Here is a 16,591-nt window from a genome sequence, read left to right as displayed (position 1 = left end):
CTGAAAAAAAAAATCGGCCAAAAAAAAATACAGAGCTGAGAAAAAAAAAAGATCGAAAGAAAAGAAAGAAGACATCGTTGTCAATTTGATCCAAATTTTTTACATCAGACCATTCTAAAGTTGTTATTTCTCGTTCTTTGTAATCTGCATTGATTCTGATCCCATAATTTCATATAACATTCTGGTTTATTTAATCATTCATAGTAGTTGCCTTTTCTCTTGCTTCTTTTCTTCTTGAAATTTCCTTTGAATATTAATTTTCCTTGGTAAGTTCTTGGGGAATTGCTGCTGGAAATTTTGGAGAATTGTTTGTTTAGTTCCAAAAGATCTTAAAGAGAATTATTGAGTGGAAAAAAAGGCAGGAGTGGTAAGAACATTAGAGGGTTAAAAGCCACGTTTGTGTGAGTGAAAACACGAGTGTAGAGTGATTCACATTCTTGAGTGTAAACACGTAAGGGAGCGAATTGTGAGGTCCATTCTTTCTAACTTTATTTTGCAGCAATCATGTCTCACAATAGTGCTAAGAGTATTCCCGAAGGTGCAACGGAATTGGCTGATTCGAAAATACTTATAGAGGCCATGATGAGTGAGATGAGGCGTGTGATGCGGTTGGAGTTTGAGCAGGTTCATGAACGGATAGATCTGATAGAGAATAAACGTGTGGAGTAGCCACGAAACGCTCCTAATGCACGTAGGAGGGAAAGAGTTCAACCGAGGGAAGTGAGGGTTGAAGATGAAGAGATTTATGGGGCTGGTTTTGATGAAGATGATCGAGATTCGGTTGTTAGTAATAGGAGACATGGAGGGCGGTTTAGAGAAGATAGGAATCGGGAAGATTATAACTTGGGTAGTATTAAGATGAAAATCCCATCGTTCCAAGGAAAGAGTGATCCCGAAGCATACCTTGAGTGGGAGAAAAAGGTGGAGTTTGTATTTGATTGTTATAGTTATTCCGAGCTGAAGAAAGTCAAATTGGCAGCAATTGAATTCTCGGATTATGCAATTGTTTGGTGGGATCAATTGATGATAAATAGGCGAAGAAATAGAGAGCCACCTATAGCTACGTGGGAGGAAATGAAAAGGGTGATGAGGAAGCGATTTGTTCCTAGTTATTACTACCGGGAGCTGTATAATAAGTTACAAAGTCTTAGGCAAGGTAACCGGAGTGTAGAGGAATATTTTAAGGAGATGGAAGTGGCCATGATTAGAGCTAACATAGAGGAGGATCGAGAGGCTACTATGGCAAGATTTTTGGCTGGATTGAACCGAGAAATTCAAAATGCCGTGGAATTACAACATTATGTGGAGTTGGAGGATATGGTGCACATGGCCATCAAGATTGAGAACCAGTTCAAGAGGAGAGGCAATACACGTGCAAGCCAAAGTCCAAGCACATCCACTTGGAAACCGAATCAGTGGAAGAAAGATGAGAAGCAATCCACGTCGATGTTGAAAACCGAGCAAAAGCGAGAAGCAACCAGCCATGTTCCTCAAGGTAAAACCGACATTTCTACCTCCAGGAATCGTGACATTAAGTGTTTTAAATGCCAAGGCAGGGGACACATAGCAAGTCAATGCCCAAACAAGCGGGTCATGGTGATGCGAGACAATGGTGACATTGTGACCGACACTGAAGATTCCGACACCGATGACATGCCCCCATTGGAGGACGTTCCCGAAGAGGAATATTTAGCTCCAAATGCATTGACATTGGTGGCAAGGAGAGCATTAAGCTTGCAAACAAAAGGAGTTGAAGAAGTGCAGCGGGAGAATATCTTTCACACTAGGTGCTACATCAAAGACAAGGTATGTAGTGTGATTATTGATGGTGGTAGTTGTACTAATGTCGCAAGTGCAACAATGGTGGAAAAATTAAGACTGCCCATGGTGAAGCACCCTAGGCCGTACAAGCTGCAATGGTTGAATGATAGTGGTGAGATAAGGGTGAACAAGCAGGTGTTAGTTGCATTTCGAATCGGTAAATACGAAGATGAAGTGTTGTGTGATGTAGTACCGATGCAAGCAGGACACTTGTTGCTAGGGCGTCCATGGCAATTTGATAGACGAGTGAAGCATGATGGCTTTACGAACAAATACTCCTTTGTACTTAATCAGCGATCAATCACTCTTGTACCATTGACTCCGCAGCAAGTATATGAGGATCAAGTGAGATTGCAAAAAGAGAGTGATCAAAAGAAAGAGAGTGAACAGAAGAAAAAGAGTGAAAATCAGAGAGAGGCCGAGAAAAATGAGAGAGAAAAAGAAAATCAAAATTCGGCCATTGAGAGAAAATCAGAGAGAAAACAAAAGAATTTTTATGCAAACATGGGAGAAATTAGGCAAGCAATGTTTTTAAATCAGTCGATGATTGTACTTTTGTACAAAGAGGCATTTTTCAATACTAATGAACTTGATATCTCTCTTCCTAGTTCTGTTGTTTCTCTTTTGCAGGAGTATGAGGATGTCTTTCCCGAGGAAACACCACATGGCTTACCTCCAATCCGAGGGATTGAACATCAAATTGATTTTGTTCCCGGTGCGACAATTCCAAACCGACCAGCCTATAGGAGCAATCCTGAGGAGACAAAGGAGCTTCAACGGCAGGTAAAGGAGTTGTTAGAGAAAGGGTACGTGAGGGAGAGCTTGAGCCCATGCGCTGTTCCAGTAATACTTGTACCTAAGAAGGATGGGACGTGGAGAATGTGTGTTGATTGCCGAGCAATCAACAACATAACGGTAAAGTATCGTCATCCTATTCCTCGCTTAGATGATATGTTAGGTGAGTTACATGGTTCTTGTGTATTTTCTAAAATTGATTTAAAGAGTGGTTATCATCAGATTAGAATGAAAGAAGGAGATGAATGGAAAACTGTCTTTAAAACAAAATACGGTTTGTACGAATGGTTAGTTATGCCTTTTGGTTTGACTAATGCTCCAAGCACCTTTATGAGACTTATGAATCATGTTTTGCGTGCATTTATAGGTAGATTTGTGGTTGTCTACTTTGATGATATACTGGTTTACAGCAAAAACTTAGATGATCATAAGGTACATTTGAAATCTGTCTTAGATGTGCTTAGGAAGGAAAAGTTATTTGCTAATATGAAGAAGTGTACTTTTTGCACCGATAAGCTTGTTTTTTTGGGATTTGTTGTTAGTGCACAAGGTATACAGGTTGATGAGGAGAAGGTACGTGCAATCCAAGAGTGGCCTAGTCCCACAAGTGTAAGTAATGTTCGTAGTTTTCATGAACTTGCTAGTTTCTATCGGCAGTTCGTGAAGGACTTTAGTAGCATAGCAGCACCACTTACTGAAGTGATCAAGAAAAACGTTGGATTTAGATGGGGAGAAGAACAAGAGAAGGCGTTTCAGCTAATCAAAGAGAAGCTGACCAACGCTCCTTTATTATCTTTACCTAACTTTTCTAAAACTTTTGAGATTGAATGTGATGCTTCAGGTGTTGGTATAGGTGCAGTTCTCATGCAGGAAGGACGACCAATTGCTTACTTCAGCGAAAAACTAAGCGGTGCAGCCTTAAACTATCCAACTTATGATAAAGAGTTGTATGCATTGGTTCGAGCTTTAGAGACGTGGCAGCACTACCTATGGCCTAAGGAGTTCGTGATACACACCGATCATGAGTCCTTGAAACACCTGAAGGGCCAACACAAACTAAACAAAAGACATGCCCGATGGGTGGAGTTCATCGAGACGTTTCCATACGTCATTTGGTATAAGCAAGGTAAGGAGAATGTGGTCGCCGATGCACTTTCTCGCAGGTATGCATTACTCTCTACACTTGATGCAAAATTGCTTGGTTTTGAGCACATTAAAAATTTATATGCTGATGACCATGAATTTTGTGAGGAATATCGAGCTTGTGAGAAAATTCCTTGTGGTAAGTTCTTTAGGCATGATGACTTTCTGTTTCGAGAGAATAAGTTATGCGTGCCAAATTGTTCCTTGAGAGAGTTATTAGTGCAGGAATCACATGGTGGGGGATTAATGGGACATTTTGGAGTAGCAAAGACTTTAGCTATTTTACAAGAACACTTCTATTGGCCACATATGAAAAGAGATGTTGAGAGAATTTGTGGTAGATGCATTACGTGTAGGCAAGCTAAATCCAGAGTGCAGCCTAACGGTTTGTATACTCCTTTACCAATTCCTAGTGAGCCTTGGATTGATATTTCAATGGACTTTGTGTTAGGATTACCTAGGACTAAACGTGGGAGAGATTCAATTTTTGTGGTTGTGGATAGATTTTCTAAGATGGCACACTTTATTCCATGTCACAAAACGGATGATGCCTCGCATGTTGCTGATTTGTTCTTTAGGGAGATTGTGAGGTTACATGGCATGCCTAGAACAATTGTTTCGGATAGAGATGCTAAGTTCTTGAGCTATTTTTGGAAGACTTTGTGGTGTAAGTTAGGTACTAAGCTGTTATTTTCTACTACTTGTCACCCACAAACTGATGGTCAAACGGAAGTAGTAAATAGAACTTTGTCTACTTTGTTGAGGGCAATCATAAAAAAAAACATTAAAACATGGGAAGAGTGTTTACCACATGTTGAGTTTGCTTATAACAGATCTGTTCATTCCGCTACTAAATTTTCACCATTTGAAGTTGTTTATGGATTTAATCCTTTAACTCCATTGGATTTATCTCCTTTACCTTTGACTGAGCATGTTAATTTAGATGGCAAAAAGAAAGCTGAATTTGTCAAGCAGATTCATGAGAAAACAAGACTCAACATTGAGCGAAAAACGCAGCAGTATACAAAACACGCCAACAAGGGCCGTCATAAGCTGATTTTTGAACCCGGAGATTGGGTTTGGTTGCATATGAGGAAAGAGAGATTTCCGGCGCAAAGACGTTCCAAACTGCTTCCAAGAGGAGATGGACTTTTTCAAGTCCTGGAGCGCATCAATGACAATGCTTATAAACTAGACTTACCTGGTGAGTACAATGTAAGTGCTACTTTTAATGTTTCTGATTTGCTTCCTTTTGATGTAGATGATGATTTGAGGACAAATCCTTTTCAAGAGGAGGGGAATGATGCAAATCGTAGCACGACTTCAAGGGATCCAGTTCAAGTTCCAATTGGACCGATTACGCGAGCACGAGCAAAGAAGTTTAAAGATGAACTCAACGGCCTGATTCAAGAGGTTTGGGCTCAAGCAAATTCGTGGAGGCCCATTGGACATGAATCACGTGATCCACAAAGATCCATCAACATTATTCAAGTTATAGAAGATTCTGGACAAGGCTAAATTCAGCAAGTGTTTAAGGAAGTTTCTAGAACAGTTGATGATCAACAGAAGATAACATCAGATTTGTTTGAAGTTTAAATCTCATAGAGATATTCTAGGGGTATTTAGATTTTATATCTTTATAGATTATGTCATATCTCTATTGATATTCTTGGTTTTAATTTCCTTATCTATAGGAGGAGATATGACCAGATTAGGATTACTTTATGTCTATATATATTCATCTTAGTCAATTTTTAATGGGAGAAACATTCAAAAAATTGTGAGAGTATTCTCTTTGGTTCTTGAAGAACTAATCGAACTTATCGGAAGTTTCCGTGGCGTTCATCATCGACTTATCAAACGGCTTTCCACCACCGTTTGTGGCGTCTTCATCGACTTATCAGGCGGTTTTCCATTACCGTTTGTGGCGTCTTCCTATATACCGAGGTTCTTGTTTCGCATTAAATAACGGGTTGAGATCAGTTATACCAAGGTTCTTGTTTTTATCGTAAACAACGGGTCGAGGGTTCATCAATCAAATCTGATCGTGGAACGATCTTGGGTTCCTTTAGTTGTCGGGTCTCGTCATTCTTGGCGGGAATCGCATCAACATATATGTGCCAACTAATCAGAGCCCAATGACAGATAAACAAACAGAAAAAAAAATCACAATAATTCACCAAAGTCGAATTGGTCCAGTCCAGTTACCAGGAAAAAAAAATGTAATCCAAACAGAAGCTTCTCAGAAATCCTAGACTCCGCTCATCCTCGAAAGGCTTGCTTGTACATCCCAGAATCAGTCCAAATCTTTTTTTTTTAATGGGATTCAGTCCATATCTGATGCAAAAGCATGGACGAAATTAAAATTGGAACTAGCACGATCAATCTAGGTCCCGGGGAAGCTTAAAAATTGAAGAATGAGAAACAGATCAGATTTTACAGCCAAGATTAGAACACAAAACCGATAAAATCTCCAGCTTCATGTACCTTCTAACTAATGCATGAGACATCTTTTAGTTATATGTACACATACGTGATCCCCTAATGAGAACTCCAGGAAGAATGCAAGGCAAAAGATTCACAAACCTCCACTGAAATCAAGTTATAGAAAAAAAATGGAGATCAAAGCAAAAGCTTCTCGAAGCTATTCTTCTCTTCCTCTTCCTCCTCTTCTTCTTCCCCTTCAGTTCGCTCAGATCTCTCTCTCTCTCCTCTCTGTTTCTTTTCTTTCGAACCAACCAGAACCCAAAAAGAGAAGAAAAACAATGGAAAAAAAATGAGAAATGAAAGGCTGAGGCAGTGGAGAAGAAGATAGGGAAGAGTGACAGGGTGTGGGCAAGTCCATGATAAACAAGTTATACATCCCTTCTTTTTATTTTATATTTTTTGCCGGGTCTCACAATCTCCCTCACTAATAAAAATTTCGTCCTCGAAATTTGTTTGAGGAACCAGAATAGTTAAGAGCATTAACGATTATAACATACTAAGGCCCCTATATCTCCTATGAACTAAGTTTTTTAAAACACCTTCATGGGTCATCAAGCTTCCGCTGAGCCCAAATCTTATAGAATATCCAAATCTCTATCTTGAAAGCAACCATAAAGAAGATGATCAAAAGTATCTAGCGAGACAAACAAATTTTTAACCCGCAAATCAAATAAGCTGACCAATAATTAATTTAGAATACTAGAAACCCATGCGTAACTCTGATAATAGCAATAATATAGAACAATGAACCCATGCTGAACTCATATCTTGCAACATCATAAACTCTCAACTGGTTGTAGAAGTACAAATATGAGAATAAATTAACCCATCTCCAGCAATCATAAACTCTCAACTGGTTGTAGAAGTACAATCTCAGACAATTTCAATAATCATCACATCTCCAGCAATCAGACCAAACAAACAACATACTATACAACCAATCAATATAGATATAGGATTGCATTCCCTTATGATAATTTAAGACGGTACCGTGACCCTACGCATCTCATTCAAACCCCATTTTCTATTCCGTTGGGGTCTAGCGGCTGTTCGGACCCCATTTTCTATTCCTCCAGGTCTACTGACCATTTGGGCCCTAGTTTCTATTCCGCCGGGACCAGTGGCCGTTTAGGCCCTATTTTCTATTCCGCCGGGTCCAACGACCGTTTGAGTCCCGTTTTCTATTCCGCCGGGTCCAGTGGTCATTTGAGCCTCATTTTCTATTCCACCGGGTCCAGCGACCGTTAAGGCCCCATTTTTTATTCCGCCGGATCTAGCGGCATTAAGGCCTCATTTTCTATCCCGTCGGGTCCAGTAGCCCCATGGCTATAATCAAATAATATCAATACACATAAACTCAATCCCAAACACATTACAAAGTATTACATTATTATCACATATCTCATACACAATCACACTACATATCTCAAGTCAAAATGAAACATCAAAGGCAATACCTTTCAAATCATTTCACCCAACATAACAAAACTAATCCTTTAATCTAACTATTACCATATTCTTTTTAAATAATTTATATACTATAATACATCACTTCACAAGGGAATAGAGTACTGTGCCCAAAAATTTATTCAAAGAGAAGAGCCTCAAGTTGTATAGACTCAGTCTCCTTAGCTCCTATAAATTAGAAACACGGTAAAAGTCAATTATAAATATGTATATATGCTTATATATCTCAATCTTAATCCATCCATAAATTTCTAATTATGAAATTGACCTCATTGAAATCTACTCACACCAAAAACATACACTAACTAGTTATGAGGCATCTCCACAATCAAGAAATTTAACCTCATCAAAATCATTTTAAGGTAATAGAATCATTCTTTGCAAAATTCTCACAATGACCAACTTCAACAAAACAACATAAATCAAAAGGGCTAATTGATAGAGTAATACCATTCAACCTAAACCATGAAAAATAAATCTGCACAAATATGTGCCAACTAATCAGAGCCCAAGGACAGATAAACAAACAGAAAAAAAAAAATCACAATAATTCACCGAAGTTGAATTGGTCCAGTCCAGTTACCAGAAAAAAAAAATGTAATCCAAACAGAAGCTTCTCAGAAATCCTAGACTCCGCTCATCCTCGAAAGGCTTGCTTGTACATCCCGGACTCAGTCCAAATCTTTTTTTTTTATGGGAATCAGTCCATATCTGATGCAAAAGCATGGACAAAATTAAAAATTGGAACTAGCACGATCAATCTAGGTCCCGGGGAAGCTTAAAAGTTGAAGAATGAGAAACAGATCACATTTTACAGCCAAGATTAGAACACAAAATCGATGAAATCTCCAGCTTCATGCATGAGACATCTTTTAGTTATATGAACACATACGTGATCCCCTAATCAGAACTTCAGGAAGAAAGCAAGGCAAAAGATTCACAAACCTCCACTGAAATCGAGTTATAGAAAAAAAAAAGAGATCGCTTGTCGAAGCTATTCTTCTCTTCCTCTTCCTCATCTTCTTCTTCCTCTTCAGTTCGCTCAGATCACTCTCTCTCTCTCTCTTTCTCTCTCTCTTTCTTTTCTTTCGAACCAACCAGAACCCAAAAAGAGAAAAGAAAAAAAATGGAAAAAAATGAGAAATGAAAGGCTGAGGCGGTAGAGAAGGTGATAGGGAAGAGTGATAGGGTGTGGGCAAGTCCACGAATAAACAAGTTATACATCCCTTCTTTTTTTATTTTTTTATTTTTTGCCAGGTCTCACACGCTACTTGATAGTTTGCTCAAATGTGTAAGTCCTTGACTCTGATAAGTGGAACTTGAAGAAATTTGCTTGCATAGACTGTTGGGGTCGGAGAAAATACAAATTGTAATTAACTTAAGCAGGCTAAGTCCATACCAAGATAGAAGAGTGTACAACAAAATTCATGCTTAGAGTTGAGGTAGCAATCGAGGTTGATGAAAACAGAGTATGCGGCTAACTTGAAGTCTTGAACGAGATGAACCTTCTTAATCTCCTGATTTCTCAATAGGATAAAAGTTTTACCTCGAGGAACTAGTTCATAGTCAGTTTGTTAGGCAGAGCAAGAAGATACCGTACTCGCCTACCTGGTCGAAGAAGCCAGAACACAGAAGGAACCTGCTCTGGTCAAAGCTCGGGCAGAGCAACCTGCACCTAGTCAAGCTGGTTCGGTGGAAGCTCGGACAGTCGAAGCTCAGGCAGGGCAAGACAGCTCAAGAGCTGTCGTGGGCTCAAAGGGTTCATCGTCAGGAACTCGGACTCAACTCAGGGAGATGTCGAGGAGCTCGAAGAGGGTCTACAGTGCAGCAGCAGCGGGCAGAGGGAAGAGAAAGACTGTCGTTTGTTGATGGAGATGCTACGATGGACGGACAAGGTACCTGGGTGGAGGATTAGGGCAAAGTCGCTAATCGATAAAGAAGAAATGGGGGATTGGAGTCTGGAAAAATGGGGAAATGCCGGAGAAGAAGAAAGGGAAAAGAGAAAGGAAAAAAAAGTGTTGGGCTCCGAGCTAGTGGGCTGGGCTTCGGCCCCGACTCTGGCTTGGCCTTCGCCCGAGGGCTCGACTCTGGGCTCAATCCGAAATCGCAGAATCGGCCCGATTCCATGATTACGCGATTCTTGGCCCGATTCGTCACCGATTTTACGTTCCTTACTCAGCTCATGGAATCAGAATCGTATACCCCTCCGAATCATAGAATCATATGATTCTACGATTCGAATCACAATTCTGACAACCATGCTGAGCCCAATATGTCTCAGCGCAGAAGATGAGCTCGGCTCGAAGTCAGTTGTTATGGGCGGTGTTTAAATATACGTGACGACGTAATAGACCACACGTTGTACTTGAGGGCAGGTGTTGAAGATATTAATCGCACATGAAAAAGAATCTAAGTCCGTATAAGACTATTGAATTTTCAATTTATATAGGTACAAGACTTTAGAATTAATCTTAGCCACAAAGCTTTATATATATTGCATAATTAATCATAAGACCTAAGTTTGCAATTTTAATCAATTATGAATTAATTAATATTGCAAATACATCCTTGTAATTAGCCATAGGACCTAAGTTTGCAATTTAGTCCAAAAGAGAATAACCAAATTGCACTCGAGACTAGTTTCCATATATAGACTTTCTATTTATGTTAACTTTCCAAATAAAAAAACTTCTATTTATATATTGCATAATTAACCATAGGAACTAAGTTTGCAACTTTAATCAATTCTCAATTATTAATATTGCAAATACATCCTTGTAATTACCAAGACCTAACTTTAGTCCAAAAGAGAATAACTGAATTGTCCTTGAGACTAGTTTTCACATATAAACTTTCTATTTATGGTAACTCTCCAAATAAGAAAACTTCTATTTATATCTCATACAAATATTCCTCAATAGGACCCACCTCAATTGTGGATTCGACTTAAAGATGTGCTAGCAACCCTATAATCGAATTGCAAGTCTAATTCGATAACTGATTCCTAATCAACTATCTTAATTAGAATCAATTAATACTTGGCTTAAATGAATCCTATTGTGTATGACTTACTAGATTCATCATTAATTGACAATAAGATTATAATATCAACTTCTTTGACATTATCAAAAACTCATTTCCACATCAAAAGGAAAAATTTCCAAAGTGCCCCTGGCTCTCATAAGTTATGGGTAACACCAAGCATAACATGCCATGACCACCCAAATAATGACGAATGGGCAATTAGGACATTCTTATAAACCAGTGATCTTATTTTCCATGCACTCGAATCCCTTCATTACAATATCTCGATTTAGCCAAGGTCATGGTTAATGTCAAACCTTATAACTGACCTTATGGAGTCTCTGCGTTTCCATTCTTTGATCAACAGGACTTAAACTAGAAACTCCTTTATATTTCAGTGCAACTACCTTGGTAAAAAATTTCTTGATCAAGAATCAACCTCACATCCATGGGACATTTTCCATGTTCTTACAGGTTAATAAATCCCTTCTTGATCGGTCACCTACCTCTATACACAACTAATTAAAGCCACCAACTGCCGAATACCATGCTAGGCATAAGTATATAAATAGTAACAAACTTTAGCCACCTATGCATAAGATAATCGTGTCATCTCAAGTCTAAGGATTATATACACTATAATCATCTAGATAATGTTTTATTGACATTAAAGAAATACCATACTTACATTATCTATGCATCATGTTCGACCTACTTATCACGTAAGCGTCCACATTTGTCTCGACATCTAATGTTGTATAGCATGAGACTCGTTATTCCATTATCATTAGTATTGCATACTAATTATGGATACAGACAGAGACAAAGATCTTCCGGAGTGATAATGTCCAATTAAGATTCCTACAATCGTGAACTATTTTAAAGAAACTTGTACTAAATTACTCCGTCACTCATATTCTGAACTCCTTGAGAATGAAGCATCTAACAAGAATCTTCCAGACTTATTCTAATAAACATACTCATATTATGAATAACATATTAGTTGCCACAAATAGGAATTATCCAAAGTACATATACCTGCTCTAAGGTATGCAACTAATAATCTCTCACTTGCACTAGATCCGCTCAATACAATATCTAAGACCCATCTTATCAAGATGTGTGTCCGGCTTCTGCTGTGTCATGGCCTTCGTGAGTAGATCAACGGTGTTGTCTGCTGAAGCTACTTTCTACACGGCTACCTCGCCTCTCCCGATTATCTTCGAATGTTATGAAATCTTCTCTCAATGTGTTTGGATTTTTGGTGTGCTCTAGGCTTCTTCGCCTAAACTATGGCTCCATTATTATCACAGTAGAGAGCAACTGGTGACGATATGGAAAGAATCACACCAAGTTCTACAACGAATTTCCGAATACAAATTGCTTCCTTTGCTGCATCAGATGCAGCAATATATTCAGCTTTTGTAGTGGAGTCTGCAGTCGTCGCTTTCTTGGAACTATTCCAGCTAACTAGATCTCCATTATAGGTGAATACATAACCCGAGATAGACTTTCTATCGTCCACATGTGACTGGAATTTAGCTTTTGTAAAACTGTCTAAAATTGCATGATATGGCACCAACTATGACATTCGTGTCCAACGTGGCATGACGTTATTTTTCCGTAAAAAATTAACGGAATGCATATGTGGCGCACAAGTGTAATGGTCATGGGTTTTAATAACTGCCAAATAGATTTATGCCCATTAACCCATACAGGCTGAACCATCTCCTAACACAAATTTGATGGCGCATCTTGGTGATATACCTCTCCCGTGTTAATTCCTAACGAGCTCATGGGCCAATAAGCCATTATCAGAAATCCTTCTCCCCTGCACAAAGGCTGTCTGATTCAAGCTAATAATATCAGAGAGGACAGATTTTATCCTATTGAGAAGGACTTTGGTAACACCTTTGTATACTACATTGCAACAAGAGATAGGGCGGAAGTCCTTCATATGGTCTGCTTGCGGCTTCTTTGGAACTAGAGTAACAATAGTGGAATTCACTTCCCTCCTCATATCGCCAGAAGAGAAATAGTGCTGGATCGCTGCAATGAAATCCACTTTAATAACTTGCCATGCATGTTTGAAGAAATAAGCCGTAAAACCATTAGGAACCAGGAGATTTCTCATTGCCTATTGGAAATAGGGCCGCCTTCATCTCTTCCTCTGAGATAGGGGAATCAAGTAATGATTGCACAGAAGCTGGTACCTTTTTCATGAGCAGAGAAGCTAACTGAGCAATAGAAACTCCTTGTACTGAACTGTCTTTGCTGCCAAGGAGTACTTGATAAAAAGCCACAGCTTCCTCCTTTAATGCTTTCATATCCTCCAACTGAGCCTCAGATGAAGAATACAGAACTCGAATGGTGTTCCTGGAGGTTCTTTCTTTCACTGATTTATGGAAGAAGGAAGTATTTTGGTCACTTGCTTTCAACCATAGAATTCTCAACTTTTGCTGTAGATACTTCTCTTCCACTTCGACAGCCTCAAGGAGACTTTTACTAAGCTCAATCTCCTTTCGTATGAGATCCCTATCAGAATGGTCTCCATTCATAAGTGCACTTTGTAAACAATTCAACTCTTGTTGCAGCTCACAGACTCTGTGATGCACATTCCCATATTTCTCCTTATTAAAAGCTTTTAACTGCACCTTCAAAACCTTCAACTTTTTATAAAGAATAGCCATTGGATCCCCATGAACTTCAGCAGGACATACATCCTCTACCAATTTCAAGTAATCAGGGTGCATGGTCCAGAAATTAAAAAACTTTGAAAGGCTTGGGACTGTAATTCTCCACCTCACCAAATTTAATAATAGCAGCGCCGTGATCAGATATACCTAGGGTGAGAAACTCAACAGTAGAAGAAATTCCTTCCTGAAACCATTTACCATTTCACTAGAACTCTGTCAAGCTTCCTAGATTGGTAGTCCTCTTGTCTTTTATTGCTCCATGTATAAAAACACCCTACAAATGGATGATCGTTGACATCAATGGAGCCTAGAAAATCACCAAAATCTCGCATACTTTGGTCAATGCTCAGGGCCCTTCCTGTGGCTTTACACTCTTATAGATCTTTCACAGCAAAAGATGTTCTTTATGATTATATTTATTGTGGTTTATATGAGAGTTTTATAGATCTCGAAACGAACAAGACTGATAAGAAAGGCTAAGGAGTATAAGAAATAAATCCAATTATAAACTATGCTCAGTGACTTATTTCAGGCGAAATCAAGTACATTAGATGTCAGCCTTGAAAGCTTAGTCATGGCTAGCTAATTAACTATCACTTGGCAAATTTGAAACTATATCTAGAGTTGATTCATACCGAGATATATACCTTTATTTTATAGGCAAATCTTTCTAGACAAAAAATTTGGTTTTTACTAATTCCATGTGATTTCTTTTTGGGTAAGTAATTGCACTTGAACCACAAAGTTTTGCGCCATCATCACTTCACATGAATTTATTTATGCATTTTTCCGGTGCACCGAAGGAAAAATGGGACTTTTCAAAAGTACTAGATTGGAATTTCCGAAGAGCAGCTATTGAATATTTTGCATTTCCATTTTCTTTTCGTCATATATAGATGTTTGCTAGAAGACTAAAATTGACCTCAATTAATTGTACCCCAAGAACAATTAATGGAAGAAAAAAGAAAATAAAATATGGCCACACATTATACCGAGGATAATGTAGGACCTCAGAAGGATTAGAATTACATTTTTAAAGCTTCAGGTCAGATCCAGAAGAACGTCGCACAGAATTGATCACGTCAACCATCAAGACTTGTTGATCATGAACTTGTCGATGGATTCCCACCATGTAGTTGAGCAAGAACCAAACACGACTCAGAAAACAAGAACGTTTTCACGATATGGCTGATAAGATAATTTCAAAACTACGTACAATGTCCCTGCAATTTCACTAGCGACCCCTTGGGTCTGATCAGCCCAGACGATCCTTGCCATTCCAAAATCTGAAATCGTGGGATGCTTATTTGCATCTACTACAACACATTTCCTTTATCCTGGCGGCTTTTCTTCACCTGCTGCAGCAGTTCCGTCGCTACCCCAAATTCAGGAACATTTTTTTCCCTAAATATTCCAAACCTATTAATAATCTCCAAAACAAATGATTATCCAGTCAAATGGTTCATATATATATATATATATATATATGTCAAAAAAATTTATCATCCAAACGAACTGCTTATAGCATCTCTCTCAGAACACATCAATTGCTATTCTCTCGGCTATTAATAGCTGACCATTTGTGCGCAGCTAAGCTAACTCCCATCTCATTTGAAAATAATATGCAGTGTGAGCTGCATCACAGTGAGCATAAAATTACAAAGCAAAATAAACTATTAAAACCCTAATAAATGGATCACATTGTGATTTTTCAATGTTGTTTTCAAAATTTTGAAATTTTTATGACGGTTCAGATTAGATTGAGGGGATCTAAGGGCCCATATTAGTGTTGTATGGTATGGAAAAACCCAAAATTTGTACAGTAGAAGCAATCAACACTCATCTTTCAAGATCACAACAAATTCAGACAAGCTCAATCATCATATATATCACAACAATGTCAGTAGACAAACTGAATATAAACAAGTAATATAGCCATAAGGCCATATTCCCTCGCGACATAGTTCAAATGGTACCGTAATCCCACACATCTCAATCAACCATATTCATCTCCCCATATCAACTCTCACGAGCGAGGGCTGCTAATTATCCCTGGGCTCTAGAAGTCTAACGTCCATTTTGTATCTCACATGTTCAACGGTCTAACATCCTTTTTGTATTCCACCGAATCAGCGGCCGATCAAGCCCCCATTTCTATTCTGCCTTGTCCAGCGTTTCCATGGCTATAAGCAACAAGCAAGATCAGCCCAAAAGAGTCACATTACATAATTCATAGAGAACGTCACATAAAGGTAGTCTCTCAAATCCTTTCACTCAAGATATGAGGACAAATTCCTCGATCTGTAGTTATCACAATATTCATTTTAAATAACCAGCATGATTATAATACGATTTTCAAAATAGAATAGAGTACTCCCAAATTTTTCATAAAAATTTCACCAGGCTCAGCCTTCGGAATGCATCGTTTTAGTCGCCTCCACTCCCTGTCGGGTATAAATATAACAAGAAATCAATTTATAAGCATACATGACACAATCATATCACTCATCAAACCTCTTTTATAGTTCATATATTCCTCCTAAAAATATACATTGCACAATATGCAAATTGTTTCTCCATTTCAATAAGAGTCGAAAATACTTTCATAAAAAGTCCATTAATTACAAATCTCTGCTATATTTATCTAGCAAGAAAAATAATGAAAATAAAACTTCCTTAACACCCCCCATGATCCGCTCATAGAATTTAACTTAAATATTAAGGAATAATGCTTCTTGAAATGATACAACTAACGCACAACAAAACCGATATATCAATAATCATTGCGTCTAATCTTAATCTCATCCTTTCGGGTTGTTATCCTATTTCCCTTCCACCGCTCAAATTTTATACTAACCCGTTACCTCCAATTTCTTATTAAGAATAACATAATCAATGAAAGAAACTCATAAAAGCAAAATCAGCAACATACCTAAGGATGTTTCTCCAATTCCATCCCCCGTACCACAGTTTGCTCTGTCCTATTCATCACTCTCGATTCTCCTCTAAATAATCTCCGTAGTTCTCCCACGAGTCATTGCCCTTCCAAGCTGGTCGTTACATCCTCCGTCTCTTTCTCACTCTTCCTTTCTGTCTTTTTTTTATCTTTTTTTTTGTTATGCATCAAGTCTCTCTCTCTCTCTCTCTCTCTCTCTCTC

General features: G+C 38.4%; 1 protein-coding gene and 1 long non-coding RNA gene across 4 annotated transcripts; one reads left to right on the top strand and one right to left on the bottom strand.

Moving 5' to 3' along the window:
- Positions 1–819: 819 nt before the first annotated feature.
- LOC116204599 lies at positions 820–4,953 on the top strand (the record flags this gene model as incomplete). Its single annotated transcript, XM_031536763.1, has 6 exons — positions 820–877; positions 944–2,067; positions 2,452–2,706; positions 3,133–3,779; positions 3,912–4,684; positions 4,838–4,953. Coding segments are annotated over 6 exons (2,973 nt in total), but the record flags the coding sequence as incomplete, so codon positions are not given.
- Positions 4,954–5,905: 952 nt separating this feature from the next.
- On the bottom strand, positions 5,906–9,700 carry LOC116204623. Of its 3 annotated transcripts, XR_004156379.1 has the most exons (3): positions 8,297–9,700; positions 6,346–7,881; positions 5,906–6,096 (listed from the first exon to the last, which is right to left on the bottom strand). It is a non-coding gene; the product is annotated as an uncharacterized LOC116204623 (long non-coding RNA). The 3 variants fall into 3 exon arrangements; XR_004156378.1 differs by lacking the exon at positions 5,906–6,096 and having other exon boundaries at positions 6,208–7,881; positions 8,297–9,695; XR_004156380.1 differs by lacking the exon at positions 5,906–6,096 and having other exon boundaries at positions 6,208–7,881; positions 8,659–9,692.
- Between the last annotated feature and the right edge of the window lie 6,891 nt (positions 9,701–16,591).

This window comes from Punica granatum, chromosome 4 (genome assembly GCF_007655135.1).
Source record: "Punica granatum isolate Tunisia-2019 chromosome 4, ASM765513v2, whole genome shotgun sequence".
In the NCBI taxonomy this organism is placed as follows: Eukaryota; Viridiplantae; Streptophyta; class Magnoliopsida; order Myrtales; family Lythraceae; genus Punica; species Punica granatum.
This window is presented reverse-complemented; position numbering and strand designations above follow the sequence as displayed.